The following is a 27,831-nucleotide window of genomic DNA, read 5'->3' on the forward strand; positions in this document are numbered from 1 at the left end:
GTTTTTGGAGACCACCTTGATGTCTGACTTGAACAGTAAGAGCAAAAAGCATGACACGTCGGACGACCGTTGACGGGCGTTTATTGTCCTCAATAAATGATTAAATATTAGTAACATCCGTAAGATTAACGTGACAAGATCAAATCTAGGCTAATATTCTCAAGTAACGGCAGCGGCCTCGACAACAGGGTCAAAGTTCAATACTTGTTTTCGTCTTGGCGACGATCGTCCAACCTTTTAGAATGTTGCTCTTCAGTAAAAATATGATGTTGCAACCGATCACATTTTCGCTTACTTGACGCCCGACAGGCTATCTATGGAGCGATACAGCCTTAATAGGCCTAACTGTTCAAATTCAAACCCGAACCAGTTTAAGTAGAAATAATTCGTTAATCGATCGAAACCAATACAAAATATAAGGCATTTTCAAATGCTACACTTCCTTTTCATAACTAGTTTGCTCGTGTAAAGTGGGACGTAATGTTCTAAATAGCCGTTTTTTGTTCGTATGTAATATACTTAACTTTCATTGGCTCACTCAGGTTGCCATTTAGATGTTTTGACCAATTACAGTCATAAGATGAGTTACTCCTGGAAAAAAAAACGCTGACGTAAGTGAAACTAGCCAATAGAATTACCCCAACGTCAAGCGTTAAACAACATTTTTCATGACGCAGTAGTTTTCGTTCGAGTAGCAGCAGCCATCTTCTTAGTAGAACTACGAACGGACGAAGCGTAGATTACACATGTAATGGAAAATAGAAACATTTGGTCAATGTCACTAAAGAAATAGTCAAATGTGTTCATGGACTGCCTGGTAATAAATTGTTATGTTAACGAAAACGCCGGTTTAGTATTTGACCGAACACACACCGCAAAGATGGATGACGACGCGGCGAGGGAAGATGCCTGTGGAGAGTATCAATCCTCCCTCGAAGATTTGACATTCAACAGTAAACCTCACATCAATATGCTGACCATTCTGGCAGAGGAGAATCTGCACTTCGCCAAGGATATCGTCGCAATAATTGAAGCACAAATCAATAAGGTTTTTATGAATATAGAATTTTCCTTTTCAGATAACGAAGCTAGCTAACGTTAACAGTAGGCCTCGCTAGCATTAGCTAACGCCACTAGCCAGATGGTCAACATGGCGGCAATACTAGTCTGTAGTCGTTGTTGCTTTGTTAGCTTAGAAACGCATTTGTCAGCAGCGTGGCAATAATTTCTTATGTAGACTAATTACCTTACGACAATTAGTTCTCATAATGATTGTGGCCATTATTGGCTAATACGTCGTGTAGTTTAGCCATTTTAGCAGTTGGCTAATCGCTATAGTTATAATTCAAAGAACAAGTTAGGTAACAATATGTCTTCGGGTTGTCGTAAACACCACTAGTAGACACTAGTTGATGAATTGACGTGCAATTGGCTAACGATCTCAATCTGTGCGCGTGGCAACATTCCATTGTTACCAGTCATGCACATTGAAACGCATTACTAAAAAAGTAAATTCTGCTGATAATTAACGTTAGCTAGCTACCTTTAACGTTCTGGGTCGACTAACGTCGTTAGTCCTTTCAGTTCGTTTCAAGTTCTGCACACGTGGGTTGGTATTAACATTTAGTTAGCCTGAGTGGAGTGTTAAATGTATGTACCCTAAACGTCGCCTAACATTTGTAATTCTAACGTAGACTATTTAGTCCAGGATACCTAGGCCTACAACAGCGTGACTGCGTTGTCTATATGATTTAGTGAGACCAGCCAAGGTTGCCAGTGAAGCGGCTAGTCAATGCTCAAATGCTAGCTTTTAATTTTCGAGTTATGCTAACGTAGTTGAGGTAGTCGACCAGACGTACTCTGTACATTTATCCGTTCAGTAGACATTGCATTACGAGGAAATCTGTTCATTTGGAACATTACTGGTCTCAATTTAAAATGATCAGCCAGCTAAGGTTACCCTAGTTTTGATATAACGTTAGTTTACTAGTGAATTATTTGAATTTTGAAATGTCAAATGGATGGTAAAATGTGATAATAAAAATTATGAAATGTGCTTTTTGTCTTTTTTATTTCCCAGTGTAATTTATTGGTATCAATCTCTGGGTTATTGAATGAATGGAATGAAACTCATTTCACAATGTTAGTGATCATTATCACTCATCTGAATCAGGACATTGGTCTTTTAAGTGCAGCTATTGAGCTGCACATCTGACTAGTTAAGGCAAATTATTTACTAGTACCGATATGTGGGTCTATGCAGGTGAAATGGTTCCCTGTAAATTAAGTGGAATTAGATTTCAGCATTTTGTGTTTGAAGTCATTCCAAGACTTTAAAAAAATGTTTTAATTTTTTTTTACTTTCTAACTTTGACTGGGTTAGCTCAATTTTTTTGCCCTCCAAGGGCCTCCCACAATGGACTTCAATTCCATGATGGAACTAATTTTTCACATTGGGATGGTTTGTCTTGATGTAAATCACCTTAACGGATAAATGTACAAAGAGTGTTCTCAGTTGTTGAGACGCTCTTTGGAGGTAATTCAGAGGTTTTCTTGAAGAGACTGAACAGTGTTGGTGGATGGACTTTTTTTCCCCTCTTGAATTCTTGTGCAGTGCACCAGTGATGTGAATTGGTGCAGAAAAAAAGACATTTGAATTCTACAGCTTTTATATTCTCAGAAGAAGAAACATTTTTTGGCCATTCATTTTTTTTCTTTACTTGGACACATCCACTTCACAACACCTCAGACTGATTTTTGCTCCGTAGTCTACTTAACATGAGAATTTTTGGACAATTTTTGTTACTGTTTTGGCAACAGCCTTCATACTTTTTGGCTAGCAGGATTTTTTTTTTCCCAGCACCAAATATTTGGGTTTAAAGTTTGTATTGTTACCATTATATAGTGTATATGATGCATTGTTGATTTAACCCCTGTTGTTTTCTAAACTTATCAAGTTTTCTATTGCTCCAGGCCCCACCTTCCGAGAAGCTTCCTGTTTTGTACTTAGTGGATTCCATAGTGAAGAATGTCGGAGGCGAATACCTTGCAGTGTTTGCTAAAAACCTAGTCTCTTCATTTATATGTGTTTTTGAAAAGGTACACTCTCCTTTATTATGTTTGGCATATTGACATTCAAGAATAACAACTTTCAGCTGTGCTCTCTAACCTCCCCCCTGGCTTGATATGTGTTTTTAGTCTTGTTTGGCCACTGTGCTTTTGCGTTAATAAAAATACGGGGTTGCGTGAGTCCCATTTGATTTGGGAAGAAATCTTTTTAAAGTGTTAAATTTGCTAGTTTTCTGTAAAAAAAAAATCTTAAAATGTTCTTAATAGTAAACGGCAACTACTTCTGAAGATCTTTAATATTGTCCCATTTAATATTTGACTGTGCTGAAGTTAACAGAACAGATTTTGAGTAAGCAAGCATGTTCTCTTTTTGTAGGTGGATGAAAACACTAGGAAAAGTCTGTTCAAATTGCGCTCCACTTGGGATGAGATATTCCCTCTAAACAAACTCTATGCTTTGGACGTACGGGTGAATTCTCATGACCCGGCCTGGCCTATCAAACCACTGGCTGCCAACATTCATGTGAATCCTAGGTTCATAAAACCGGTGAGTGTTTGGGGAAGGGAGGAGGAGGAGGGGTGGGAGGAGGGCTCTGTCATTTCACCCACCTTGATTGTACTCTGAAAATCCAGAATCTTTCGGGGGGCTGTTCCACACCTTGTGTTCTGTCGCACCAACTGGTTGTGTGTTGTTTTGGGTTAGACCGAGGAGGCCTCTTCGCCTGTGTCTGCCCCCTCCCCCCCTGCCGCACCCACCCCGGCCCCCCTGCCCCCCCCAAGCGAGGCGAGCATCACCCAGGAGCAGCTCATCAGACAGCAGCTGCTGGCCAAGCAGAAACAACTCCTGGAGCTGCAGCACAAGAAGATTGAGCTGGAGCTGGAACAGACCAAAGCACAGCTGGTGAGACCGGCATTTTCCACACCTTATACTCAGATTTCACTACTAATTGAAAAGCTTCTGGTGTTTTAATTTTGGTTTTCTTTCAGGCTGCAAATGTAGTGTTGACGCAGCCTACAGCAGTTAAGAGCCCAGCCCACAGTATTGCAGTGCCAAAGGCACCCCAGACTGCTCCTAAGCAGTGGGTCCCCCCTCAGGCTGAGAGCAAACCACCCACAAGAGACCCGCGTCTGAACCGATCTGGCCCCCCCACCCCGCAGCCCAAAGAGCAGACTAACAGCAAGCGGGATGCCCACAACATGGGAGCACCAGCCCACACGCCTGAGAAGAGGGCTCCAGATAAGTGTAGCAGGCCGGAGAAAGCGAGACAGCCCAGGAAGGAGACGGAGGAGAAACCAAAGTCCAAGTCTCCGTCTCCCTTGACTAAAGGGGTGCTGGCTAAAAGCAAGCATTCAGAGTCTGAGAACGTAAAGTCGGCAGACGCCGGGAAGAAAGACCCCAGGCTGCGTAAACACGTCCACGAGAAGGGTGAAGCTAAAGAGGAGGAAGTGGTGAAGGAGAAGAAGAGATGTACTGAGAAGAAGGAGAAAGAGGAGCCCGGGAAAGCTCCGGAACTTCAGAAAGCAGCCAGGGGGAAGCTAGTCAATGGCTCCATCAGCAAACACGACCGCGTCGAGACCCCTGAGAGCAAATCGGAGAGCAAGACCGGAGGGAACGCCAGGACCAACGCCCGGAAACGCACACGCTCCCGTTCGCGCTCCCGCTCCCCTGCCCCTCCCTCCCCCAAGAGGAAGGACAGGAGGTCACCCAAGTCCAGGACCAGGAGCTCCTCCACCTCTCCTCCTCCTGCGTCTCACAAGCCGAGCAAGGCCCGGATGTCCGGAGGCAAACACTGTCACGTGGACGACTCTACCCAGCACGGGAAGGGCCGAGACGAGAGGACCACAACCAAGAAGGGCCCGTCGGAGCCCAGGAGAGGGAAGCGCTCGGCGGAGGAGAGGCACATGGAGGTCAGGGACTCTCTGCCCTCCCGGGTTCCCCACGACAGCAAAGACAGCAAGGAGAACTCCCACCGGTGGAAGAGTGGATGGGAAGAGAACAAACAGTGAGTGGAATATGTTTTCAGTTGTCTCATTTTAACTGGTTGTCTCGCAGGTTTTCATGTACATTTCTAGTAGTTTGAATCCCACCGTCCCTAGCTTTTCTAACAGATTTAGCTCTATTTCTCCCCCTTCAGTCTGAAGTTGTCAGAGGAGGCTCATGGGAAGGCTGGTCCTCAGAGACACAAGTCTTTCTCTGGCGGCCAGAGACCCAGCACCCCTCGCACCCCCAAGCCTCACCGCCTCAGCGTGGACGCCAACCTGCAGATACCGGAGGCCCTCAACTCAGCCAGCAAGAGAGACCTGCTCAGGAAGGTATGCTAGCCACCTGTACAGCTACAGCTGACCATATAACTATGCTAAGCTAACATGCCTCAAGGTGTTATGTCCTAATATTCATCAGTTTTATTGTGTTCATGGGCTTGTTTCCCCTTTCCTCCTGGGTCTCTGTAGGCCAGTAGACGTTTAGAGAATGGGGAGATCTCCAACGAGGACTTCCTGAACGTGGCCCACCAGATCAAGCAGCTGTTCCAGTACCAGGAGGAGAAGCAGCGGTCTGACTCCTGGGAGGGCTCCAGCGAGGACAGCCTGCACTTCCCCAACAAGAAGAAGCCCCTGCTCTCCACCCCTGGCTCCGCCCCGCAGGACAGCCTGTCGGACGCAGAGCTCAGCTACTTAGAACACAAGTCCCGTCTGAGAAGAACCCAGCTGTCCCAGCGCCAGGGGGGCGAGGACTGGGAAGGCGGGGAGGAGGGTCAGGAGGAGGTGGACTCTGCCGCGCCCCCTGTGGGGAAGGCGGAGGGCAGCAGGGGGGCCGGCCACCCCTCGGCCCCTCCGTTCACTAGGCAGCCCAGGGACAGGTCTGGGAAGGAGCCAGCGGAGGAGCTGCAGCCCCCTGCTGCTATGAGGGAGGGATCGTATAACCACGGCAGGGAGTTCCCCAGGATCAAGTCTCTGCAGGGCCTGCGCTTCAGGAGGAGGGCCGACCCCAGGGACTCTGCTGGGCCAGACAGGCTCAAGAGTAAGTGGGAAATGTTTTTTATATTTGTATTTTACTTTGATTTGTTGTGTTTGTCCTTTTAAGTAAAAACGACACGCTGGATGGTGGTGATTAGCTCTGTGTTGGGTGGCTAGCTCGCGCAGGTTCTCATGTGTTTGTGTTCTTCAGATGAGAGGGAGTGGACCTCCCCCCTGAGCGAGCGTCAGCGGGAGGAGCAGAAGAGCGGCTACGACGCGCCCCGGCGCTACGCCGGGACCCCCGACCCCCCCAAACACGACCGGGGCCCTCCCAAGGCCGGCCTGGTCCACAGGGCCTCCGTCAGCCCCGCCCTGCCCGAGGGCCCCAACAGGAAGCCCCCGGTGGGGTACGAGAGAGAACGCCTCTCCCCCCTGGAGCAGCTGGACTCAGCCGGGCTAAGCCCCGTCCCCCGATTCGAGAGTCCCAACAGTGAGCACTCTGACGACGGGCCCCTGGAAGCCCCCAGGTCCATCCTCAAACCCCCCTCCAGAGTGCCCCTCCCCCGGCACAACCACTCCCCTGGACACACCCCTCCGCATGTCTCCGAAGGGGGCTCGGCGGCCTCGCAGAGGTTCGACGGCCCCCCCAAAAGCCACCCCTCCCGCTACGACGGCCCCGGAAGACCGCCTCACCTCCCAGGTCGCTACGAGGGCGGCCCCGGGCCAGGCCGCTACGACGGGCCAGGCGGCTCCCACGGCCGCTACGACAACCTTCACCCCCACGCTCACGGCAGGTTCGACGGGCCCGGGAGGTTTGACGGGCCCCCGATGCCCCACGGGCCCATGAGGGGAGGGGATCCGCAGGGCCGCTACGACGGGCCCCCAGCCTCGCAGGGCCGCGGCCGCTACGATGGGCCCCTGGGCCCACAGCCAGCAAGGTTCGAGAGCCCAGGGCCCAGACCGGGGCGATTCGACGGCCCCATGCAGCCCAAACGCTTCGACGGGCCGGGCAGGTTTGACAGCCCACACATGCAGCCAGGCAGGTTTGAGGGACCCGTAGGGTTCCAGCCCACTCCCATGCACTTTGACGGGCCTTCGAACCAGCCGGGTTCGATGCACTTTGACGGACCAGGGAACCAGCCAGGCCCAGTATGCTTTGACGCACCCGGCCAGCAGGGACCCATGAGGTTCGACATGCCCCACTTCGACGGGCCCTCGGGGCACCAGGGCCCCCGGTTCTGCGGGCCCCCCGGCATGCAGCCTCCCCTGCGGCCTGGCGCCCCCGTCTACGAGCCCATGGCCAACCCAGTAGGGGGCCAGCAGCCCTCCGGGTTCAACATGGCCAACCAGCACTTCCAGGAGCCTCACAACCCTGCGTTTGGCGGCGGGCAGCAGCTTGGCTTCTCAGGGCAGCCGGGCGGGCCCCAGGCAGGGGGGTTCAACGTGCCCTCCTCTTCAGGGTTCCCCAACTCCTTCGTCCAGCCCGGTCCTTCCTTCTACGGGCCCGGGGCCCCCGGGGGAGGCATGAACCCCCCGTCCCAGACAGGAAACATGCAACCTCCGGTGAGACCCTCCCAGATTTGAAGGATGATGTTTACCACGGATACACGCTCATTAAGACGTGTGTGTGTGTGTGTTCAGTTCACTGGATGTGGTGTCAGCCATAATCATGTATGATCTCGTTCCAGATGAATATGCTGCCAAACCTGGGCCAGCCGCCCTTCCTACCACAAACCCCAGTGCCTTTCAACCAACCAGGTGAGTGCTCTCTTTAAACTCTCCCCTGATGGGAAATTAAGTCTGGTTTATTAGTCATACACTCAAGTTAAACCCAACCAGACACTATGTACCTAATTGACCAGATGATTGATTGATTGATTGATTAATTGATTGATTGATCGCTTGTGTAGGTCCTCAGTTTCAGGAGAGTCACTTCGGCCAGGTGGATGTGAACGACTTGCTGACGAAACTCATCTCTACCGGCATCATCAAACCTGCTCAGACAGAGACTACACCCAGTGGAACCGGTTAGTACACTTACACACACACACTGTCACACACTCTCACTCTTACACACACACACTGTCACACACTCTCACTCTTACACACACCAGTGCTCAGCCTGACGTGTCTATGCTGCCGTGCCTCCCTGTAGAGTCGGCTGCCCTGCCCCCAGCGCCTCCCGTGGTGGTCGAGGAAGAGGAGGAGGAGGAGCAGGAGGAGGATGAGAACCTTCCAGACCTCACAGGCTTCACCATAGAGGACATGAAGCTGTAAGTTCACCCTGTCAACACGTCTCACTGACAGACCTGCTCCTCACCACCAGTAGGGAGGAAGACAGGGAGAGAGTGCTGCTGCTGTGAGGAGGAGTGTTCTTCACCTGAGTGTGATGGAGGCGTCGCTGCAGGAACCTGGTGTTCATGACTGTTTCCTCCCTGCAGGCGCTACGACAGCGTGGTGACCAAGCTCTACACCGGCATCCAGTGCTACTCATGCGGCATGCGCTTCACCTCCTCGCAGACGGATGTCTACGCCGACCACCTGGACTGGCATTACCGGCTGAACCGCTCGGAGAAGGACGTCAGCAAGAAGGTCACACACCGCCGCTGGTACTACAGCCTCACGGTGAGTCTCACTTCCCTGTCCAGGCAGGAAACGCACCTTTTTTTTTTATGTAAAGGGTCCAAAGTCCCATTCCACTGTGGTGAAGCTGACTGTGTCCCTGACGTCGTGGCTCTTAGGACTGGATCGAGTTTGAGGAGATTGCCGATCTGGAGGAGCGGGCGAAGAGCCTGTTCTTTGAGAAGGTCAACGAGGAAGTGGTGCAGAAGACCCAGGAAGCAGCTAAGGAGAAGGAGGTCCAGAGCGTGAGGGCGGCAGCTGACGTAGTGGACGAGGTGAGCGGGCCGGGGAACCGGACCAGTCTGGGACCTGTGGTCTTGATGTTTTGGAGCGTGTCCAGTCAGACCCCCTGGATGGGCCGCAGATGGACATGATGTCTGATGGTCCTTCTGCTTGTGTCCGCAGTCCTGTGAGATCTGCCAGGAGCAGTTTGAGATGTACTGGGAGGAGGAGGAGGAGGAGTGGCACCTGAGGGACGCCATTCGCGTCGACGACAAGGTGGGTGTCTAGACGAGGACCGACACGACTCGATGATGAACTTACCGTTATTAACGTTTCAACTGTTCCTTTTTTTTTCTTTTTTTCTTCAGACATATCATCCTTCGTGTTTTGAAGATTACAAGAATGTAAGTAACACGTTGTGATTGATTTATTTATATTTTTTGTTTTCTTTGAGTGTGTTGATATTTGACTGACTCAGTTCCTCCTGCTCGTCTAGACGTCATCATTTCCAGACGCCTCGCCGTCTCCCACCAAGCTGCTGACTGACCACCCGCTGAGCGCCTTCGTGAAGGACGAGGAACAGCAGGCGCCCAGCTGTGCGCTCGTCGTCAAACAGGAAGCGGAGCCAGAGGTGGGCGTGGCTCCGAAGGAAGAGGAGGTTCAGGTTAAGGTGGAGGCAGGAACAGAAACGGCTGCTTCCTGAAACCACGCTGCTTCCTTTTCCTGTCCACTTTTATTGGCTGCTCGTAGCCCCTCCCTTATTTTGTAAGGAAGAGATATTTTTATAATTGACTGAGGCGGGGTCCTCAGATTGCCATACATTTGAATACATTTTTGTATTTGGAATCTGCCTGTTAAATTCAGGTGTTTTGCGTGTGGATGGATGAATGAATGAACACTGAAAATGTCCCTTGCAAAAAGCTGTACACTGAGGAAAAGATGTCATATTTAATTTATAAATAAAACTATTTTTGGTATACTTTGTGTAATGTTGGTAAGAGGCTACAGAAGGATCCAACAAGATTGCTTTAATAGTTTGATTTTTCTGCGAGGGTAAAGAAATTGTACATAAATTTACCTCAGCAACAAAACTAATTTGAAACAATGGAAAATGTATGTTGACTAATTTGGCCTCAGAACTAGCCTTGAAATTTTGACAGATCTGTAAGGTTGAAGAAGGTAAGAAATACAACCTATTATTCAAAAGTAAACAGGACACATAACATGGTGGCTAACCTTTATCCAAGTTTCTTGGTAATCTTTCTTTCTAACTGCTTTAAACCGAATTTTCAGGTGTTTTTTGCAGAAGTAAAAAAAAAAAAAAAAAAAGCTATTTTGCTTGGTAATACTGGTTTTCAATAAAAAATATATATATTAAAAAGTGTTTGTGTGAATAGTGATTGGTGTGGCTTTCTGTATTAATTCTCCCAGAATCCCCCATCCTTTGATATTAGTTTTCGTTGTCATATTGCTTGAATCATTAATAAAGTTAAGTAAAAATTATTTGTGGTGTTGGTTTTTATTCTTGTCAACCGAAGTTAATATTTGAATGAGTCAAAATGAGCATTTGTCATGGTTCTGCTTGTGTGTAGTGATGGTGATGTTGAGGACTAAGAATATTCCAACCATGGTGTTCATTGCCACTTAGTGGAGAGCAGAATAGCTTGCAGGGCTCAGGTAGTCATGGCAAAGCGTCAACAATACTGAACTAAGGGGGGGAACTATTAAAGCGCTAGGCTTAGAGGAAAGTTTGATCTTTGCATTCTCCTTTTTAAACTTGAAGGCAGCAACGTAACTCGCGCATAGACAGTGGACTGAGAAAATCTGCTCTGATACATAATTTGCAACTGCCTCAAATACAGTGTTCGATTAAAGTTTTTTTTTCTTTTTTACGAAATCCGTCAGTTTAAATGAGTGCTACAAAACCATCAGCAAGTAAGCCTACTGTCTTTTAACATGATTTCAGAGTGAACGTTTAACACGGTAATATAATGGAGTAGGTGTTCCACGCGACTCATCCAGAAATGCATAACCTCATCATGAATGTTTTACAATAGACATCATTCTGTGTTGTGTTCTGATCCTCAACCGGAGTCTCAGAGCAGAGAACGGTCTGTCTGTCGATTCATGATGCGGTCAGAGCCGGTGATGTCACGGCGCTGATGTCTTTAGCGACAAGCGGGTCAGCGGTTAACGTTAACGACGTGGACCCGGAGTACAGCTTCACGCCCTTGCACTTGGCTGCTCAGGATGGCAGACTGGAGGTAGGCCTACAGCTTGTGTAACGTACAATAGCGCAACGTAGTGGCGTACATTTTAATCTGCCGTTGTGCCCCCCCTCTAGTTTGGCTAGCTTTGTACTGAGCTTGGCCGCGTTTCCCATATTCGTTAAAAAGCTCTTAACGCTAAGAGCTTCTTAAGAGCGTTCTAAGAGCGCGTTAGAACGCTCTTAGAACGCTCAAGAGATTCTTAACGAATCTGGGAAACGCGGTCCTTGTCTCTCTCCTAGTGTCTCCATTGGCTGCTGTGGCAGGGGGCGGAGCCCTCGCGTCAGAGCCCTCAGGGCTGGACCCCGGCACACCTGGCCGCTATCAGAGGACAAAGGGCCTGTCTGGAGGTACCGCCACCCTGATAGTCAGTGTGATCACTATCACATTCATTCATTTAGCAGACGCTTTTTTCCAAAAGCAACTTCCAAGAGAGAGTTTTACAAAGTGCATAGGTCACTGATCATATCAACGAGATAGCCGCAAACATTGCCGGTAGCCAAAACATGAAGCATACATTGTGAAAAACCAAATAAGTGCCAAATGGAAGAACCATAAGAGCATGTAGTTAAACAAGTTACAATTAAACATGAACATCAAAAAGTGCAAGAGTGTACCTGTAGAAAAGCAAGCAACAGTAAAGTATTTCACAGCGAGTACAATAATTTGGAATCAGTTACAATTAACCAACAAGAGCAACAAGTCTCTCAATAAGAGTAATTATGATCCTGGAGGAAACTAACATCAGGTCCAGCAAATCATTCGTAAGTACTGTTGTACTCCCTATCAGGGTGTGAAGGGGGTTAGATGGCTGAGCGGTTAGGGATTCTTAGATTAGAATTCATTTAAATCCCTCCCTCCCTCCCTCCCTCCCTCCCTCCCTCCCTCCCTCCCTCCCTCCCTCCCTCCCTCCCTCCCTCCCTCCCTCCCTCCCTCCCTCCCTCCCTCCCTCCCTCCCTCCCTCCCTCCCTCCCTCCCTCCCTCCCTCCCTCCCTCCCTCCCTCCCTCCCTCCCTCCCTCTCTCTCTCTCTCCAGGCTCTAATAGTGAATGGGGTGGACTTGTCAGTCCCTGACCAGAGAGGCTGCACCCCGGTTCACCTGGCGGCCGCCCATGGCCACGTTGACACCCTGCAGACCCTGCTGAGGACTGGAGCGGTGAGCAGTGCCCTCTCCTCCCTCAGAGACCAGCCAGAGGAGCAGAATCACCTGGAGCCTCTGACGCTGGGCCTAGACCCTGCCCTTTTGTCTCACACAGCACACACACCACCACAACACACACACCACCTCCACAACACAAGACACACACATGGCAACCATGCTCTCTGTAGAAAAGCACACGTCTCAGTAAAACCCCACACTGACCTTTCCAGACAGATCATTATTGGCCCCGGTCACCCCGTCCACCTTTCACACTCTGTCATCCCTCCTGTGTGGCAGGAAGCAGACAGATCAGTGTGTGCCTCCATATCTCAGGTCCTGCACTCTGGTGTCTGCTGTTGCAGGAGTCAGACAGGGCATCCTCCAGAGGCTGGGTGCCCCTGCACTACGCAGCCTTCCACGGCAGGCTGGGCTGTGTCCAGGTCCTCACCAGGTGGGGCGGCAGTCTGGACGCCACGGACCACAACGGAAACACACCTGGTACGGTCATACCGCTGAAACACACCTGGTGCTGAAACACACCTGGTGCTGAAACACACCTGGTGCTGAAACACACCTGGTACGGTCATACCGCTGAAACACACCTGGTGCTGAAACACACCTGGTGCTGAAACACACCTGGTGCTGAAACACACCTGGTGCTGAAACACACCTGGTGCTGAAACACACCTGGTGCTGTCACACTGCGGAAACACACCTGGTGCTGAAACACACCTGGTACTGAAACACACCTGGTGCTGAAACACACCTGGTGCTGAAACACACCTGGTGCTGTCACACTGCTGAAACACACCTGGTGCTGAAACACACCTGGTACTCCACATCACCCCCTTGTGGTTTGTCACCTGTCCTCCTGCAGTGCACCTGGCGGCCGCAGAGGGCCACGTGTTGTGTCTGAAGTTCCTGGTGTTGAAGGGAGGTGGTCTGGCCAGGACTCTGCAGGCTAGAAATAACGAGGGGGAAAATCCTAGAGACCTGGCTGTGAGGTTTCAGAAGGACCCTGTTCTCCAGTGTCTTGAGGAGCTGTCTCAACACACAGACAGCCCAGAAGAGGAAGATGGTACGCTGGCTGTTTTTCCATGAGCTCAAACAATCATGAGAAATGTCTTTGGGGCAGGTTTATTCAACAGCATTCTGGGAGTTTCCGATTGTTCTTCCTGTGTTTGGTTCTTATATCGGTTCTAGAATTTCCGGCCCACACAGCAGCGTTCCACGGAGACCTGGTCACCCTCCGGAAGCTTCTGGAATGTGGAACCGTCAACATCAACGAGACAGACCAGGGAGGCTCCACAGTCATGCACAAATGTCAGGCAATCCCACTTTCACATGCACACAGTAGCTCGGAAGTTTGTGGTGTCACAGAAAGAAAAGAAGGATGAGATCTTGGGCGTGTTTGAACTGGAGCTGTGTTCACTTTCAGCCGCTGGACAGGGTCACCTGACATGCCTTCGATGGCTTGTGGAGATGGGAGCCGACCATCGCCTCAAGAACAACGCCGGGGAGACTCCCAGAGACACAGCTCAGAGGTCGACATGACACCTGCTTCATCTACTGGGTTTAGCAGGAAGTAGAATCACTTGGGTATTACATGAACATGGTGGTGGGGTTCAACAGTCTTTGTCTTGTCAGGTTTGGTCAGTTGGCTGCTGTGAGAATGCTGGGGCAGGCCAGCTCAGAGGAGGAAGGGGAGGATGATGAAGATCAAGTGACGGGGAGCAGGTGCTGCCAGGAGACGATGACGGCGGCACAGAGAAGACAAGGACGAGGTCAGTGACCTGAGGTTCATCTCTCCGTCAATGTGTTTATGTGTCTTGTAACGGCCCGCCAGGCCTTCCGTTCAGCTTCCCTAGAATCGTAACGCTTTCGAAACATCAGACGTGAAACACTCTTGAATGCATGAAGGGTGTTTCTGTGTTCCGTGTTGTTGTGCAGAGAGGGCACGCCAGAGACTGGAAGAGCTGAAGATGCAGGTGGAGATAGCTCGGAGTAACTACCGACAGCTGGGTGGAGAGCTGGAAGAAACCGACAAGATGGACACAGAGAGAAAAGCTCAGAGGTACCTCCGTCCTTACTGCCTCTTAGAACCTCACTGCCTCTTAGAACCTCACTGCCTCTTAGAACCTCACTGCCTCTTAATAACATCTCCTGTTGGATAGCTGGACTTCTGACTGATTCTTCTGACTGACTGTGAGGGGGGTATCCTGTCTGTCAGTCTCCTTCAGGACCTGCAGGCTCAGCTAGAGAGAGAACGAGAGCGCAGAGAGAGGTTGGAGACCCAGCTAGACGATCACAGAGCGCAGATCAGAAAATTGGAGCAAGCCCGGAGGAATGCAAAGGTCTGTAAGGTAAGAGGAGTCAATTACAACCCCAAAATATGTCATTCAAAATGTTGTTTACTTGTTGAAATATTTGAGAATCAACAGACATAGTAAGTTCTGGTTCTCTCTCCAGGATATCGCCCCATGTCTTCCCGTCATCGAGAAAAAAAAGACAACCAAGAAAAAAGCGAATGTTGCATGACAATATGTTTGAGCAATGTTTATTTAGATTCATGCACAGTACAATATATTGAGAAATTCACAAGATTGTGAACATGTTCCTGCTCTGGACCATCAGAGTCTACAAAATAAACACAGTTGGAATTGGTGAGCAAAGTCTACTGTAATAAGTATTATGGCAGTTTGCTTCTAGGTTTTAGGACATGCAAATAAATGCTGTTCAAAACGTTACGTGTCGTGTCGTAATTACATAGTGAGCTTGCGTGCTCTAATATCAACTCAGTACAGTTCCCAATGGAAACCTGCAAACTTCACAGGTATAGCAAGTTTCAGTTTGTGATATATCAGGATAAACATGTATAAAATGTCCCGCAAAACATTCCCGAAGGCGTCCAGTCACCTCCAGAGACGATAGAAACCCAGAGTTATGGCCAGACAGGCAAACACAGACGCTGTGAAAGAAGCCACAAGAATTTAAAACAGTATTCAAATCACAAGTTTTGTGTAACTACTTAAAGCACATCAAACCAGGGGCGTAGGTTTAAATATGATTTGATATATAAACAGATATGGCATTTTCAAAAAAGTGCCTGTCTAATGAACCCTCCGCCCCTGTGTCTCTCTCTCCCCCCCCCCCCCCCTGCCGCACCTGCGAGGTAGCGGATAGTCTCCAGCTTCAGGGACTCCAGGATGGTTTTAAGGGACGCCACCTCCAGATCGATCTTCTTATTGGTCTCCATGGTGTCGTGATCTATGTCTGCGTTCTAAGGGGACGTTTGAAGGAGGGTTAGGAGTGCAGACGGGCGCGGCCCGACAGCGTATCTGTACGGAACAGGAACAGGATTACCTTCCTGTGGAACTCTGTGCTGGCCTCCATCAGCTTGTTTTCTTGGTCTGTAAACTGAGGAAACAGATTTACACAGGCTGTATGAGAGAGGGTGAGGAGATACAGGTGGACACACACGCACGCACACACACACACCAGATCTGTGACTCTGCTTCTCTCGAGGTTGATGTCCAGCTTGGCTTCAGCTCTGATCTTCTGACTCTCTTCCTGAAGCAGAAAACATCACATCTGGAATCAGCACAGCAATACATCACATCAGAGTTACACATCTGTATCTTGAAGCACCTTTCCCCCTCGAATGACTTGTCACTTCGGCTGATAGGCTGCTTTTGTAAATAAGAATTGGTTCTTAATGACTTGACAGTTTATATAATGTTAAAAAAATCATAAAATACCATAGACACTCACCAGTAATCTGCTTCTTATATGGTCCAGTTCGGTTTTCATTTTCTGTAATAAGACTCAACCTCATTAAGGCTGGATGGACAGGGACAGGCTACATTACAAATGTCATGAGTCCAAACAGACAAGGTGGAGATGCTTATGTGGCTAGTGGAGGTTATGTACCGCATTCTCGGAGCGCAGGTTGGCAAACTCACTCTTCTCCAGGATTACCATGTCCTTCCGGATGGAGTCCAGGTGCGCCATGATCTGCTGCAGCGCGATCTCCTAACACACGTGATGGATTGTGATTGAATGAGTCCAATATCCGCGTATCTAGCCTACTAAATACACGTGGGGTTATGTGCACCCTCAAAACCTACCTGATGTGCTGAGGTCACCATGTCCTTGTATACAATATCCATGTTTGACGTTGTCAGAGTCACTAGTGCTGATACTATGAGCTCTGCTTGATTCTTTTGAAAACCTAGAAAATTGACACGTGTTTTACCAGGTTATCGTGAGGATCGTGAGATTGAAGAAATTAAGAAACTGAAATCATTCAATCAAACCTCCGACGTAGCCTACCGTTGTTTTCCAACTCTATGACCATGGCATGCGAGTCAAACGTCAGCTTTCTTTGCTCGATAGGTATTAACTCCACTTTTCTCATGTCATAAGCTGCAACAGGTGCTGTAAAATGGAGCTCTATGGGTGGGAAACAAAACAGACGAGAGACAGATCAAGTGAGGTAGCCGATAAATTTGGAGGTTTATTGTATACTAGATATTTTAATTATGTTTGACGCTTCCAAATAACTTTTTTTGTACTCACCTCTCAAGCTTCGTAGTCCCCATGGACTAGCAATATGTAGCTGCCGCGAAACTGACCGCAAAATAGTTGCTAAGTGCCTTATCCTGGCCATGATCTGAACCAACTTTGACTGAAAGTGTAAACAATTAGCGATCCAGTTATTACTTGGTAAGAAACAAAATAGGCTTGAAAATGTTACCTACGTTATCTTGTAGCCACCTGAGACTAAGTAAAAAGCATTGTACTGGGAGTAGGCTACGCCTTCGTGTTCTTCATTCAGACAGGGCACCTCCAGCCATACACATAGCCTACTTTTTTACTTGGTGACACCGGATATAAACAGTGATTTACGTAACAGTTTTAAATGTATTTTCAATGGACACTCAAAATCTTCTGTCTAGCTGTATCATTAATCCATACGTTTCACTAGTATTCGTTTGTTGAATGATGTACTGCCTTTAACCTTAGCGAATAACTCGGAACAAACATTTGATCAATAAAGTTTTGCTTACAAAACAAGACACATCATGGCGGCCCCCATGGATGAAAGTGGGAGTTGGTTCCCTGCATTGGCGCTTGGAGTTTCTTTCTTGAAATGTCTTTTGATAAACGCATAGTAAGTGGAGAATGTGGAGTGATGAGTCCGTCATTAATTTTGAAAGTCGATGATTATAGTGAATCTGTAGACCGCGTATTTAATCTGTAAAGCTAGCTAGCTAATCCTAACTAGCATTAGCACTCTGCGAGCCACCTCATCATAGCTATTGCGTTGTCAATGTAACTTTATTGATAGTAAGCGGTTGGCTGGGACAACTTGGAAGAGTTCAAGTTCAAGTCTTTTATTTGTCAGGTACACAGAACAACACAAGGTCAGACTGGGCACTGAAATTCTTAAGACAAGAAAACGCAAGCACCTGGTATAACATATAAGTACACAGAACATATAGCTAAGTACACAGAAGATTAGCTTATGCTAATTAAAAATGTATGTCGTTGTATATACAGTTTTCTACATAATGTCACAAAATGTGGACAAGATAATATATGAAACTAGTTGGAACATATTTTAATTGGCCGTCAGTAGGTTGCGTTGCATTTTACAAGTGATCTGAATGTACATTATAGGCTACTTCTTACAGAGGCAAAAGGTGAATGTTTTCAATGTCATTTCTGCTTTTCAGTCATTCCACGGACTTCGAGGTGCATAGAAACTGGCTCGCCATCACACATAGTTTACCAGTGTCCAAGTGGTATTATGAGGTCTGTTAATCTGATCCCCACTTTATGTATCACCACATTGCAGAAGAGTTTGACAAATGTATTTAACTATTGCCGCAAAAACAATTCACAGTACATGCCAGTTAAAATGACAATAAACAAATTTAGCTTACGATATTTCTATATTTTCTGTAGAATACCTCAGAGTGGACCCTGGACTACCCTCCTCTCTTTGCCTGGTTTGAATATGGCCTCTCCCATGTCGCGAAGCACTTTGACAAGGAGATGCTGGTGGTGCAGAACCTGGCCTATGCCAGTTCTGCTACGGTCCTCTTCCAGAGACTCTCAGTCATCGTAACCGACATCGTCTTCATCTATGCTGTCAGAGAGTGAGTATCAAGCCCTGGGACTTGAAAAAGTGCTGTTCTAGTTATGGAAGGATCTTTTTTATTATTATTATTGAGCTAGGAAAGGCTGGGAGTACAAATGTCTTTTTCAAGAGTGTCCTGGCCATTATAGGCTGCAGCCATTTTAAATCATTTCACAATTACAGACAGAACAACATAAACAAGGAGTTTGTTTCCGCCCTTTTGACCGGATCGGTGTGTTCTTGTCAGGTGCTGCAGAACGGTCCGTCAGAACAGGAGCTCCCGGGACGTTCTGGGGCAGCCCAGCTTCATCCTGGCAGTTCTGCTGCTCTGGAACTTTGGCCTCCTTGTTGTCGATCGTATCCTTAACATCTCTGATGACATGGGATGAATCTGACTGTTAATGGGTTTCCCTTTGTTTTGAAATTAAGGAGGAGTTTATGTCCAGCTCAGTTGGGTTTTCTGTGGAGATAAAATCACATTTAGTTTGTAAAGCGTTTTTTATGTATTTTGTACAATCAATGTCACATAGGGCTTCACACACACCCAAAGAACTTTTCCTCGGTTCTAAACCAACCTAAACTCTCAGGGACTATACACTGATGACAGGATTAAGCTATGTGCTTGTCGTGCTCTGTATCAAGGCCTTAACATTGTGCACAGATATTCATTTCCAGTACAATGGCATGTTGTTTGGTGTTCTGCTACTGTCCATCGCAAGACATTTACAGGTGTCATTTTGTGTGAACAAAAATATTTTTGAAAAACACATTTTTTTTGAAAAACATATTTTTGAAACATATTTTTGAAAAACTATAAAAGTTTTTGTGTCGTGTTGTGTGTGGACAAAAAAGTTTCAAAAGGTTGAAAAGATATTTTAGAAAAAAAATACATTATGGATTAAACAATAAACATTCCTAAATATTATTTTTTAACATTTGTACTTCTACTTGAGTGAAGGATGTGTACTTTTGCCATCTCTGTACCTAACCACGTCTGCATTGAGCAGGCCAGACATTTGGAGGGAGCGCTGCTGTTTGCAGTCCTGTTGAACCTGAAACACATCTACCTGTATGTTGCTCCAGCGTATGGCATCTACCTGCTCAGGAGCTTCTGTTTCACCCAGGACAACACCGGTAAGGACCAGGGATGTTCAGGAAAATGCGTGACATTTGTCACCCTGGTAAAGGCTGTTACCTGTCCACTCACCACTCAGAGCGTCTGGTATTGTGATCAGTCATGTCAGTGGTGATTCTTGGGTTTGTGCAGATGGCTCGCTGAGGTGGAACAGCTTCAGCCCTGTGCGTCTGGTGGCTCTGGGCAGCATGGTGGTCTCTGTCTTCGCTCTGTCGTTCGGTCCTTTCATAGCCATGGTGAGTAGCCTTCATTCTTCAGTAGAGCCCCTGGTGAACATTGTCAAGGAGACTTGGTGATACGCCTCAAGGTACTTTGGCCTCTTAGGGTCTGCTGGCTCTCTGTGAACACCTCACTGTTCTCTGCTGTGTGCAGGGCCAGCTCCCCCAGGTCCTGTCGAGACTCTTCCCCTTCAAGAGAGGTCTCTGCCACGCCTACTGGGCCCCCAACGTCTGGGCCCTCTACAACGGGCTGGACAAGGTTCTGTCTGTACTGGGTGAGGCTCCCATCCCTCTCGCAACCTCTCCTGTCCACCCTTCACCCTTACCTGGGTTACCAGTTAACAGATATGAATATGTCATAAGCAACAAATACAATCAGTTGTTTTTCGTTGTAAAAGATAATAAATGAAATGTGGTTATTTCAGTAGTCCAGTAGGGTTAGTGTTTTTACTAAGGGATGTTTGATGCTGGTGTGTTCCTTAGGAGTGCGTCTCAAGCTGCTGGATGTGAAGAAGCTTCCAGAAGCCTCGATGACCGGCGGACTGGTGCAGGAGTTCCAGCACTCTGTCCTGCCCTCCATCTCTCCCTCCATCACCCTCATCTGCACTCTGGCATCCGTCCTGGTGAGCTGATCTCTTCCTGATCTCTCCGATGCTTTAGTCTCATGTAGTTCATCCAGGAACGCCCCGTGACCATGGGAGTCTGTGTTCCACAAACAGCTCAGTGCCAGAAGTATTTAAGCATCAGTGATGTTTTGGTTTTTACCCGAAGCTGTGAAACATCAGCTGACGAGGCAGGATAGAAGCTTGGCTGTGATGTGTGTGTGTGTGTGTGTGTGTGAGCTGGATGGGTCATGGTCCATCACGACCGTCGTCCCCCTCCTGTGTTCCCTCAGCCTGCGGTGGTGAGTATCTGGCGTCGTCCGCGCGGCGCCCGTGGGTTCCTGCGCTGCCTGGTGGTGTGTGCCCTCAGCACCTTCATGTTCGGCTGGCACGTCCACGAGAAGGCCATCCTCATCGCCATCTTGCCCCTAAGGTGAGTTGCTAACCCAGCCAACACACTCCTAGAAACACTCTTATTAAACTTCATCTAGATCACCCTTCCTCAACCTCGGCCCCGCATGTTCTAGATGTTTCCGTCTTCCAACACACCCTTTGTTATCAAGCTCAGCAGAAACCTGATTAGCGACACATTCTTTTGAATCAGGTGCGTTGGAAGAGAAAAACATGTTGAACATGCAGGACAGGGGGCCCTGAGGACCAGGGGGCGAGAGAGGTTGATCTACAGCTGGTTGTTAGAGAGAACGGCCTGCAGGAAGTCCTGTTGTGTTATTCTAACGCTGTGCTTTGTCCCTTCTGTGTTTGATAGCATACTAGCGGTTGAGAGCAGAGAGGATGCTGGGATCTTCCTGATGCTGGCCACCACCGGACACTACTCCCTGTTCCCCCTTCTCTTCACACCTGCAGGTGAGGAGCGGGACTGAGACCAGCCGTCTGTGGTCCTGCTGCCTCTGGTCTTGTGTGTGTTTGATGTGATCTGCAGGACGTCAGGCTGAACATGTCTAATGTCTCCTCCCACAGAACTGCCTGTCAAACTGCTGCTCATGCTGCTGTTCACCCTCTACAGCTTCTCCTCCCTGAGGATGCTCTTCAGGTCAGCTAACGCCTCAGTGTTTCTGTCCTGGTGGGGTTGAAGGTAGCGAGGTGGGGTCTTATACTGAGATCCCCACAGAGCAGAGGTCAACACTGCAACGCTGCTCTTCAACTCATCAGCATAGCTACATGGATTAATGATGAAAGTAATGATTCATTCCATACAAATAAGCCAGGTGTCTCTATCTCTCTCCCAGTGGCCAGGGCCCCCTTCTGCACCTTCTGGAAGCTTCCTACCTCCTGGGCCTTGCTGCTGTGGAGATCTTCTGTGAGATCCTCTACCCGCTTTTGCCGTGGCAGCAAACCCTGCCCTTTGTCCCCCTGCTGGTGACATCAGTGTACTGCTCCGTGGGTGTGGCCTACTCCTTCCTCCTCCTCTACCTGTCCCTCCTGCGGCGTCCGGCAGACAAACACAAATGCCTGTGAGGGCCCGGCTCCTCCCAGCCACCGACCCCTGACCTCCTGGCTCACGCTCTGGAGGGTTCCCTCGGCAACGACGTGTCGCTTCAACCAATCCAGAACAGCGCTTAGCGACCGGTCTTAGGGGAAGGTGTTTGTGTGGGAACAGGTGTGGCCAGGCAGGTGTTGGACGACCCAAATGGAAACGTCCCCCCCTGTGAAGTGCTGAGTGTGGCTACAGGTAAAGTGTCTCCTCAGACGAGTCCACTGGTGAGGGGATTTGGTCTTTTTTGAGCGGTAACTGCACAGGCGATTTGTACGATTATGGACTATGCATTATGGTAGTTGGTTTAACGTTCAGGTAATCCAGGTGGTTTAAGGGATTACATCTGTACAGACCTGTCTCAGAGCTGCTGCAGGGAGCAAGCAGATATGATTCCACTCTGCAGGAGCAGAGTCGGGGTAGTTTGAGTAATATCATCACTGGAATAGCTGAAGGAGAGCCAGAGAAAGGGGTGGGACAAATATATAAGAATTCTCTCCAACGATGGACCAAAAGTATAAACTTTTTAGGGACAGTATGTGAAATCATCTTTAAACTCTGTTTTGTACCTTTTTGAAGTAAAACTTGTTCGTGTTGTGAACATGATATTTCTGTTGTGTTGTTGTTGGTTATTTGTAATTTATGGGTCCTTGGTAAATTGGTGTGAATTAAAACTAAGTTTAATTGAGTTAGCTGGAGGTGACTGTCAGCTCCATCTGTAATGTCCCGAGTGTCCAACACTGTCAGCTCCATGTCTCATTTACAGTATAAACATAAGTATTTAAGATATCAAATAATCAGTGTCTTTTTAACAGGTTTATTGATAAGGCAACACAAATTGATTCATAGAAATCAATCAAACTTGTCATCAGTAAGTCATGTTAAATGATTGCTTACTGGGTTCTCCTATTGCACACAAGTCACAGCCTGAAAGCTTGTCATGAATATGCACAGTCCACTTAATACAACGTCGGAATTCACATCTTTATAAAACACAAGCATCCTTAGGTACAACACCCTGACATTCTCTCCTCGGCTGTGAGCATTCCCTTCCATTCTCTGAATACAAAAATAGATAAAAAGACAAAAACAAAAGACAATAAAACAACTGTCTGTAGTTCAGAGAAGTCCTCACAGAGAACTGATAACCAGCAGTCAGTCTTCCCTCAAAGTGAACTGTATAATAACGTTCCACTGTGCGTCAATTTGTTGTCTGAAAGGTTGTGATGGGGTATTATCTACCTCTGTTGCTTAGTAACATACTGATACAAACACAAGTCTCATAGCTTGACCAGTAGCAATATTGTAATGATTAAATAAACATGCCACTTCCATTTGTGACATTCAACAAGCAAGACTAGCAAAACAGAACAAACTCAAGCCAACTATGACAGACCAGAGGAAGTTCAGCAGGAGGGTTAGATATCGACTGAGTCAAACTGTGTATCGTGTAAGAGCCTCCCTCACACGATGCACAGCTCAGCATGTACAGGGTTTTGTAATTGCCAGCCAGAGGAATAGAGAGAAACTGATGAATTGTTAGTGTTAGTTTGATTGACATCCAGCATGGAAATATTTTGAAAGGCAACCGTCTGACCTGTGCTTCTCCAGGGGTGCAGGAAGCAGTGCAGGTCAGGCAGGAGCACAAGGATTTTGGTGTCAGTGAACAAACAAACAAAAGGTATGCGTATCTACAGAACCCTCTTCCCTGGCAGCCCTTTAGAGAGCTGCTTGGGCCGGTCTCGAATCCCTCCTAAAATAAGAAACCACATCGCCATGACGAAGCTGTAAATCCCGGTGGTGTAGCAAGGGGGGAGCTCAGACTGAACCCTTTACAGCATTAGGAGGATCAGGGCCAGTCCAAGGACAGGCTCTCTCTCAGTGGCCAGGAAGCATGATTCCAGCAGGGACGTTTGCAGCGTGAGCTTTGACCTCAGTGGAGCCCAGCTGGGGACCTGACTGTGCTGGAAGCAGGAAGCCAGAGATCAGAGAGCGAGCGTTCATCCTGGGCTGCGACGCTAGATGAGGAAACAAAATGCACTGGGACACGTTCGCTTCAATGTCCCCCAGATGTGCCCCTCCCCCAGGTGTCTTCATGTAGTGTGCTTGGCTGCTTCTTGTGACACGCATCCTCTGGTTCTTCATGGGGTAATCTCATAAATTGTCTTTAAAGGGTAAATGTACAGGACGTTTATCTTCAGTCTCCCACACTCCTCCTGCCTCTTATCCAGTCTGACGTCCCTCCACGATGATGATGAGCACAGGAGTCAGGTCCATCATCTTCTTCAGCATTTCCATGATGTCGGGGTGTTCCTTTGCTCCTTCTATGAACTCCTCCAAAGTCAGCTCGCCTGCAGCGGAACAAGGTCAGCTACAGTCAACAAAGCTCTCACGACATCCTGAGGATGTTAAATGTGGACTTTGTACTGCAGTTAGACAGAGGTCAGGGTATCAACATGCCCTTGCGTGCTCCTCACCTTCTCCGTTAACGTCGATCCTCGTGAATATGAGCGACACAATCTCCTCGGGGGTGACGTCATGGTTGCGTGTGATGTCTTGAACCGCCTGAGGATTCCAAAAGTGTTTATTTGTTTACTAAACAGTGTGCATCCACATTCTATTCCAGTTTCCTAAAACAAAGTACCACATACAAATGCAAGTCGGTACTTTGGATCAATAATCATGATAATCAAAATTCAGGTGTCAGGTGTCTGGACGGTGAGGGAATCGGGCTAGTAATCTGAAGGTTGCCAGTTCGATTCCCGGCCAAGTCAAATGACGTTGTGTCCTTGGGCAAGGCATTTCACCCTACTTGCCTCGGGGGAATGTCCCTGTACTTACTGTAAGTCGCTCTGGATACGAGCGTCTGCTAAATGACTAAATGTAAATGTAAAATTTAAAAATGATGTCCTTCAAACGTTATCCATATGCGGCAAAACCAATGAGGTCAGCTCGCAAATGAGGTCATTCATCTATGACATCACTTAGCATGCCATTGGAGGCACTGATTGGATGAGCTCACCCAAAGATTAGGTGGCCTTGACTAATTTAAGTTCTAATCCAACCTACTTCTCTCAATTAATCTCAGAGGATATCACCAGGCAAACCAAGTAGGTTGATGTCCTTCAGCTTTTCCAACAAGCTAATGAACCTTTCTCCTGAGGTGAACTGAATGTCTGAGAGTGACGCGAGGCTCTAGGTGGTGAAACGGCCTCCTCTCTCATCTCTGATTCCTGAGATCTGTCCGGCGGTTTACCTTCCACATAAACGGATCATGACGGCCACTAGAACCAGAACACACCGTGTAATCAAACAAACGTTTACCGTGAAGATTGTTTCCAGTTCATCTTTGTCGATCTTTCCATTTCCGTCTTGGTCGAAAAGTTTGAAGTACCACTTTAATTTCTGGTTGATTTCTCCTTTCAGCATTAGACTGACTGCAGCGATGTACTCCACAAAGTCTATGTACCCATCCTAAACAGGAAGGAGAGAGAGAGGTTCAGAGAAACATACTACCACTCAATTCACATAAAACCGAAGTACTTTACATAAGATCTGATCAAACTGGGTCAACTATTTGATGACACCCAGAATGCAGCACCACTACAGCGCACAGACGAAAGCAGCCCTCACTTCCTCCCCTGACAGGAAATGACATATCATCAAAGATCACTCTTTGATGAAAGTATGCCCTGTCAGGTGATCTCATCTGTAGACTTGTGGTAGGGATTCCTCAGCAGTGTTTTAAAGGTCTGTGGGTGATATTATCAAACCATAATACCCAGATTATCCTTCTTTGAAATTAAGAGGATAATCTGACCTTTTTTCTCTGTTATAGATTACCCAGAGCTGTGGTTTTATCCATGCAGCTTCAAACATTACATTGCCCGCTCCGCCTAGTTTAATGATTAGTGTGACGCCTTTCTAACAGCACCATCAGCAACAGCCCGTCTCCCTCACATTTATATTTCTACTACAGCCAATAATCACACTCATTTAGACCAGACACATAGTCGGTGTTGAAGGATGTGAGTTTAAAGGCATGCATGGCTGCTTGGACGCTGGCAGCTTGATCCCATAAACTCAGACCCACTTTCTGCATGGATTGTCATTAAGCAGCTCTCTGTCTCATACATACACACACACACACACAAACACAAACACACACAGCAGGCCCTGACAGAGACAATCCCTTGAGGTTAGCATACCAACTGAGAACCTAAATGGGATCCTCTTCATCCATGCTGCCTGAGTAAGCTCATTAGGACATGAGCTTCCTCAAAGAACATCTCTTACTTAGATCCATATCAGAGCACATTAGGTGTGTCAGGCTTAAACCATCTCTGACCTTTAACCTTTCACCAGGGCTTGCATGAATTCTCCAAAATCGATGATTGGTGGACTCGGTTCTGATTGTCAGTGAACACACACTGCATGACGTTCACCTTGAAGCCACCCAGACCAGACGACAGGCCTGCAGTCTCTTACACATCTTAGAGTCAACATGTTCCACCTATCCTCCCTCCACATGTGAACCACCACCATCGCTGACGACGCCCTAATGCCACCAAAAGCGTCTTTTCAGCAGTGACCAAACCACACACCAAACAGCCCCGATGTTCGCTCCTGCGTATCTGAAGAGAAGCTTGTTGTTTGCACTCACCCCGTCCATGTCGAAGGTAAAGAACACCTGGTCCACGTAACTGTTGGCGTTCTCGGTCATGCCCTGCAGCCCCAGGATGGCCTTCAGCTCAAACAGGGTGATGAGACCGGACGGAGACTCCCTCATGAACTTGTTGTACCAGTGGTGCATGTCCTCGGCCAGGATGTCATCCAGATTGGACCCGTGGTTCCCCATGGCTCTGCTGGGGGGCCGGGGGGCCTGGAGAGGGCAGCCTCTGCAGGGGACAGCCGGGGAGGCTGGGCTGGAGGTTGCAGCGAGAGAGAGATGGGAAAGGGCCGGAGGGGGAGAGTGCAGGAGAGGACCAGGGAGGATGGCGAAGGAGACCAGGAGAAGCAGCTGTGATCTGGTCGAGTGCGGGCTGTGATCCCTGTGGACTAGCTGTGCAGCACGGTCGGGCAGACAGCAGAACTCAGGAGTCTCTAACCCTCTTACTACCTGCTGGGGACATGAGAAACACTTAAGATAACTCCCTAATTAGATAACCCCCCCCCTCTGAATCAGGCCAACAGGCTTTAGCATGCACACAAGGACACTGGCACTGAAACAGCCGTGGTTATATAACACGCCTCTCAGTCTGCCTCCAACCAGGGCTTCCTCCTGTGTCAGCTAAGAGATCCTGCCTCCACTGCCTCTCCCTAAACACCAACCCAGAGACACTGAGGAGGCTAAAGTCAGACGCGCCTTCTGGTTTCTGGGTACACCGCCAGCTTTCAGAACCTGTGTTCAGGGGCACCTCCAAAAGGGGGGCCATGAGGGGGGGGGGGGGGGGCATGGCCACCCTGATACAATCGCTGGCCCCTCCATTGGCTCGCATGGTTTGGTACGTTCTGACTCCCCTGTTCCTGATCACGGTTTAGGAGTCTCTGTCTCGTGTTCATGCTGAATACCAGCAGGACAGTTCATGGTCATTACTTGTTTCGTTTGAAAAGCCTACATACTGAATGTGGCTGCTTCCTGAACTGGGCCTGGTGCGTGCAAGGCTTGGCGCAGACATACAGCTTGTCCTGGAGCCTTTTAGATGACCCTTGATTAAGAGACTTGCATTAATCGTATTGCATCACCTGATATGTCTCATCAATTAATGAAGAACTAGGCGCTGGATTCTTTTAATCGTCTTTGACCTTGTTTCTATGGCAAATAGGTATGTGGCATTCAGTAAAACCTGGCGCTAAGCGCTCAAATACCGTCTGAACTGGACATTTCTGGTCCTTGATTTTCTGCCTGGCGCATGCGCTATTTGTTCTTTGTTTTGGATGAAAGTGTCTTCTAAATTAATAGTA

General features: G+C 48.1%; 5 protein-coding genes across 7 annotated transcripts; 3 read left to right on the plus strand and 2 right to left on the minus strand.

Moving 5' to 3' along the window:
* Positions 1 to 632: 632 nt before the first annotated feature.
* Positions 633 to 9,847, plus strand: pcf11 (PCF11 cleavage and polyadenylation factor subunit). Its single transcript, XM_084698263.1, has 16 exons — positions 633 to 1,048; positions 2,974 to 3,099; positions 3,446 to 3,616; positions 3,773 to 3,970; positions 4,057 to 5,072; positions 5,205 to 5,382; positions 5,521 to 6,088; positions 6,236 to 7,587; positions 7,713 to 7,782; positions 7,935 to 8,051; positions 8,180 to 8,297; positions 8,466 to 8,649; positions 8,766 to 8,921; positions 9,052 to 9,144; positions 9,237 to 9,272; positions 9,365 to 9,847. Exons 1-16 carry the CDS (start codon positions 806 to 808, stop codon positions 9,569 to 9,571), a joined length of 4,833 nt encoding a protein of 1,610 aa, XP_084554389.1. The 5' UTR covers positions 633 to 805; the 3' UTR covers positions 9,572 to 9,847.
* Positions 9,848 to 10,593: 746 nt separating this feature from the next.
* Positions 10,594 to 14,876, plus strand: LOC146287681 (ankyrin repeat domain-containing protein 42-like). 2 transcript variants are annotated; one of them, XM_084698268.1, is made up of 11 exons: positions 10,594 to 11,132; positions 11,378 to 11,485; positions 12,171 to 12,290; positions 12,638 to 12,773; positions 13,153 to 13,353; positions 13,479 to 13,598; positions 13,714 to 13,819; positions 13,923 to 14,059; positions 14,226 to 14,349; positions 14,506 to 14,638; positions 14,745 to 14,876. In XM_084698268.1, the coding sequence occupies exons 1-11, from the start codon at positions 11,031 to 11,033 to the stop codon at positions 14,811 to 14,813; spliced, it is 1,356 nt and encodes a 451-aa protein (XP_084554394.1). In that variant the 5' UTR covers positions 10,594 to 11,030; the 3' UTR covers positions 14,814 to 14,876. The 2 variants fall into 2 exon arrangements, with proteins under 2 accessions (XP_084554394.1, XP_084554395.1); XM_084698269.1 differs by having other exon boundaries at positions 14,506 to 14,629; positions 14,745 to 14,834.
* On the minus strand, positions 14,817 to 17,318 carry ccdc90b (coiled-coil domain containing 90B). 2 transcript variants are annotated; one of them, XM_084698281.1, is made up of 10 exons: positions 17,052 to 17,318; positions 16,854 to 16,962; positions 16,608 to 16,727; positions 16,403 to 16,506; positions 16,206 to 16,307; positions 16,047 to 16,088; positions 15,774 to 15,845; positions 15,639 to 15,692; positions 15,441 to 15,555; positions 14,817 to 15,243 (listed from the first exon to the last, which is right to left on the minus strand). In XM_084698281.1, exons 2-10 carry the CDS (start codon positions 16,942 to 16,944, stop codon positions 15,188 to 15,190), a joined length of 756 nt encoding a protein of 251 aa, XP_084554407.1. In that variant the 5' UTR covers positions 16,945 to 16,962; positions 17,052 to 17,318; the 3' UTR covers positions 14,817 to 15,187. The 2 variants fall into 2 exon arrangements, with proteins under 2 accessions (XP_084554407.1, XP_084554406.1); XM_084698280.1 differs by having other exon boundaries at positions 17,036 to 17,318.
* A 7-nt stretch (positions 17,319 to 17,325) lies between these two features.
* Positions 17,326 to 22,565, plus strand: alg8 (ALG8 alpha-1,3-glucosyltransferase). Its single transcript, XM_084698267.1, has 13 exons — positions 17,326 to 17,448; positions 18,014 to 18,092; positions 18,246 to 18,439; positions 18,668 to 18,777; positions 19,082 to 19,149; positions 19,428 to 19,554; positions 19,688 to 19,791; positions 19,928 to 20,048; positions 20,257 to 20,396; positions 20,669 to 20,808; positions 21,142 to 21,239; positions 21,354 to 21,426; positions 21,623 to 22,565. The coding sequence occupies exons 1-13, from the start codon at positions 17,360 to 17,362 to the stop codon at positions 21,849 to 21,851; spliced, it is 1,572 nt and encodes a 523-aa protein (XP_084554393.1). The 5' UTR covers positions 17,326 to 17,359; the 3' UTR covers positions 21,852 to 22,565.
* A 135-nt stretch (positions 22,566 to 22,700) lies between these two features.
* guca1d (guanylate cyclase activator 1d) lies at positions 22,701 to 26,961 on the minus strand. The gene is made up of 4 exons (XM_084698282.1): positions 26,531 to 26,961; positions 25,192 to 25,341; positions 24,345 to 24,432; positions 22,701 to 24,218 (listed from the first exon to the last, which is right to left on the minus strand). The coding sequence occupies exons 1-4, from the start codon at positions 26,723 to 26,725 to the stop codon at positions 24,091 to 24,093; spliced, it is 561 nt and encodes a 186-aa protein (XP_084554408.1). The 5' UTR covers positions 26,726 to 26,961; the 3' UTR covers positions 22,701 to 24,090.
* Positions 26,962 to 27,831: the final 870 nt, after the last annotated feature.

The sequence above is a fragment of the Hypomesus nipponensis genome, chromosome 5 (assembly GCF_054491055.1).
Source record: "Hypomesus nipponensis isolate SF chromosome 5, ASM5449105v1, whole genome shotgun sequence".
In the NCBI taxonomy this organism is placed as follows: Eukaryota; Metazoa; Chordata; class Actinopteri; order Osmeriformes; family Osmeridae; genus Hypomesus; species Hypomesus nipponensis.